The 2,169-nt window shown below is 65.7% G+C and overlaps 1 protein-coding gene across 1 annotated transcript; it reads right to left on the bottom strand.

The window, feature by feature from the left end:
• Positions 1–414: 414 nt before the first annotated feature.
• Positions 415–1,746, bottom strand: POU3F2 (POU class 3 homeobox 2; the record flags this gene model as incomplete). The annotated part of the gene is made up of 1 exon (XM_080700515.1): positions 415–1,746. One exon carries the CDS (start codon positions 1,744–1,746, stop codon positions 415–417), a length of 1,332 nt encoding a protein of 443 aa, XP_080556641.1.
• Positions 1,747–2,169: the final 423 nt, after the last annotated feature.

Here is a 2,169-nt window from a genome sequence, read left to right as displayed (position 1 = left end):
ATTTCGTTTTGCCAGGTATTTATATTTATCGCAGTGCTTGCCATCTTCTCTCTCTCTCTCTCTCTCTCTCTCTCTCTCTCTCTCTCCCTCTCTCTCTCTCACACACACACACACACACACACACACACACACACACACACACCCTCTCACTCTCGGAGACACTCTACTTCTTTGCCTGGGTACGCGCCTGTAAAGGTCAAAACACATCATTACACCTGCTACCGTTCGTAGGATAGTCCAGTGTCTTGGTTGTTTTCCTTCTCCCTTAGGTTTTTTTTTTCTTTTTAAGGGACGGGGAAATAATATTAAAAAATAAAAGAACAATCAGAAGTTAGAGAGGGAAGAGGGGTCCGGGAAAGGACCCAGGACGGAAGGGGAGGGGAGCCCGCGCTCTGCCCCTCCCCCTGCTCGAGTTCACTGGACGGGCGTCTGCACCCCGTGGTGTGGTGGCGTGTCCCTACTCCCCCCGTACACATCCTCGGCGCCCGGCAGAGTCCCTCCGGGAGGGGTCATCCTTTTCTCTTTCTGTCTCCTGTTACAAAACCAAACTCTGACCACCTCCTTCTCCAGCTGTAAGCTGTCCGCGAGGGAGGTGATCTCCTGGGCCGAGGGCTTGGGGCATTTGAGGAAATGGCTCTCCAGAGCCCCCTTCACGCTCACCTCGATGGAGGTCCGCTTTTTCCGCTTGCGCCCCTGCGCTGCGATCTTGTCTATGCTCGTGGGGCTGCCCGAGGACGAGTCTGCCTCCTCCAACCACTTGTTCAACAAAGGCTTCAGCTTGCACATGTTCTTGAAGCTCAGCTGTAGGGCCTCAAACCTGCAGATGGTGGTCTGCGAGAACACGTTGCCGTACAGGGTGCCCAGCGCCAGCCCCACATCTGCTTGGGTAAATCCCAGTTTGATCCGCCTCTGCTTGAACTGCTTGGCGAACTGCTCCAGGTCGTCGGAGGTCGGCGTGTCCTCGTCCGAGTGCGGGTCGTGGTGCGCGCCGGGGTGGCCGGGCGGGCCCTGGGGGGGCGGCGGCGGCGGCGGCGGCTGGTGCGGGTGCGAGTGCGGGTGCGGGTGGTGGTCGGCGTGATGCTGCTCGTCGTGCGCGTCCCGCAGGCCGTGGTGGTGCAGCCCGGCCGGCTGCCCGCCGGCGCCCAGCATCCCGTTCACCGTGAAGCTGGGCTGCGAGTAGAGCAAGCCCCCGTTGGACGCCCCCATGGACGGGGGGAGGTGCGCCGCGGCCGCCGCGCTCCGCCATGCCCCGGGCCCGGGGTGGTGGTTGGCGGCGTGGTGCACCAGATGCGGCGGCCGCTGCTGCTGCTGCTGCTGCTGCTGTTGCTGCTGCTGCTGCTGCTGTTGCTGCTGCTGCTGCGGGTGCTGCTGCTGCAGGGCGCCCGGCCCGTGCAGCTCGTCGCCGCGGCCGCCCTGCTGCACCACCACCGAGGGCTTGATGTCCGGCTGGCCCAGGGGGCTGGTGGACCACGGGGAGCCGTCGCCGCCGCCCCCGCCGCCGCCCCCGCCCCCGCCGCCGCCGCCGCCGCCCCCGCCGCCGCCGCCGTGGGACAGCGCGGTGATCCACTGGTGAGCGTGGCTGAGCGGGTGCCCGTTGCTCTGCAGCGCGCCGTAGTCGCCCTGCACCAGGCTCTGCGCCTCGCGGTAGCCCCCCGCGCCCTGCTGCATGCCGCCGGGCGGCTCGGCGTGCACGATGGAGGCGCTGGAGGTGAGCAGGCTGTAGTGGTTAGACGCTGCGGTCGCCATGACTCTCGGAGCCGGACTGAGCGCTCCGGTTAAAGGAGCCGCGCATTTGACAGTTACTTTTTTGCCTCGGGCTCCCTCTCCTCGCTCGCTCTCTGGCTCGCCGCGCTCTCTCTCTCTCTCTCTCTCTCCCCTAGCGGGCAGCTCCGACGCCCGCTCCGACGCCTTCTGGAGCTGCTCCTGCTATCACCGCCGCCGCCGCCGCCTCCCGCCCGCCCTCGCTCTCTTTCTCCTCTCTCCCTCCTTCTCGCTCTCGCTCACTCTCCGACTCGCCGCGCTCCCCCCTCTCCCTGCGCTCTCCAGCTCTCTCCCGCTCTCTTGGCAGCGCTGGTTCGCAGCGGCACGCGCCTGGGCCCCGCCCCCTCCGCCCCCTCCCATTGGCTCCGCGCCCTTTGATTTACGTGGATACCGCTAGCAACCTCCCCG

Source organism: Muscardinus avellanarius (genome assembly GCF_963383645.1).
Source record: "Muscardinus avellanarius genome assembly, chromosome: 8".
Classification (NCBI taxonomy): Eukaryota; Metazoa; Chordata; class Mammalia; order Rodentia; family Gliridae; genus Muscardinus; species Muscardinus avellanarius.
Note: the sequence above shows the minus strand (reverse complement) of the source record. Positions and strands in the feature narration are given on the sequence as shown.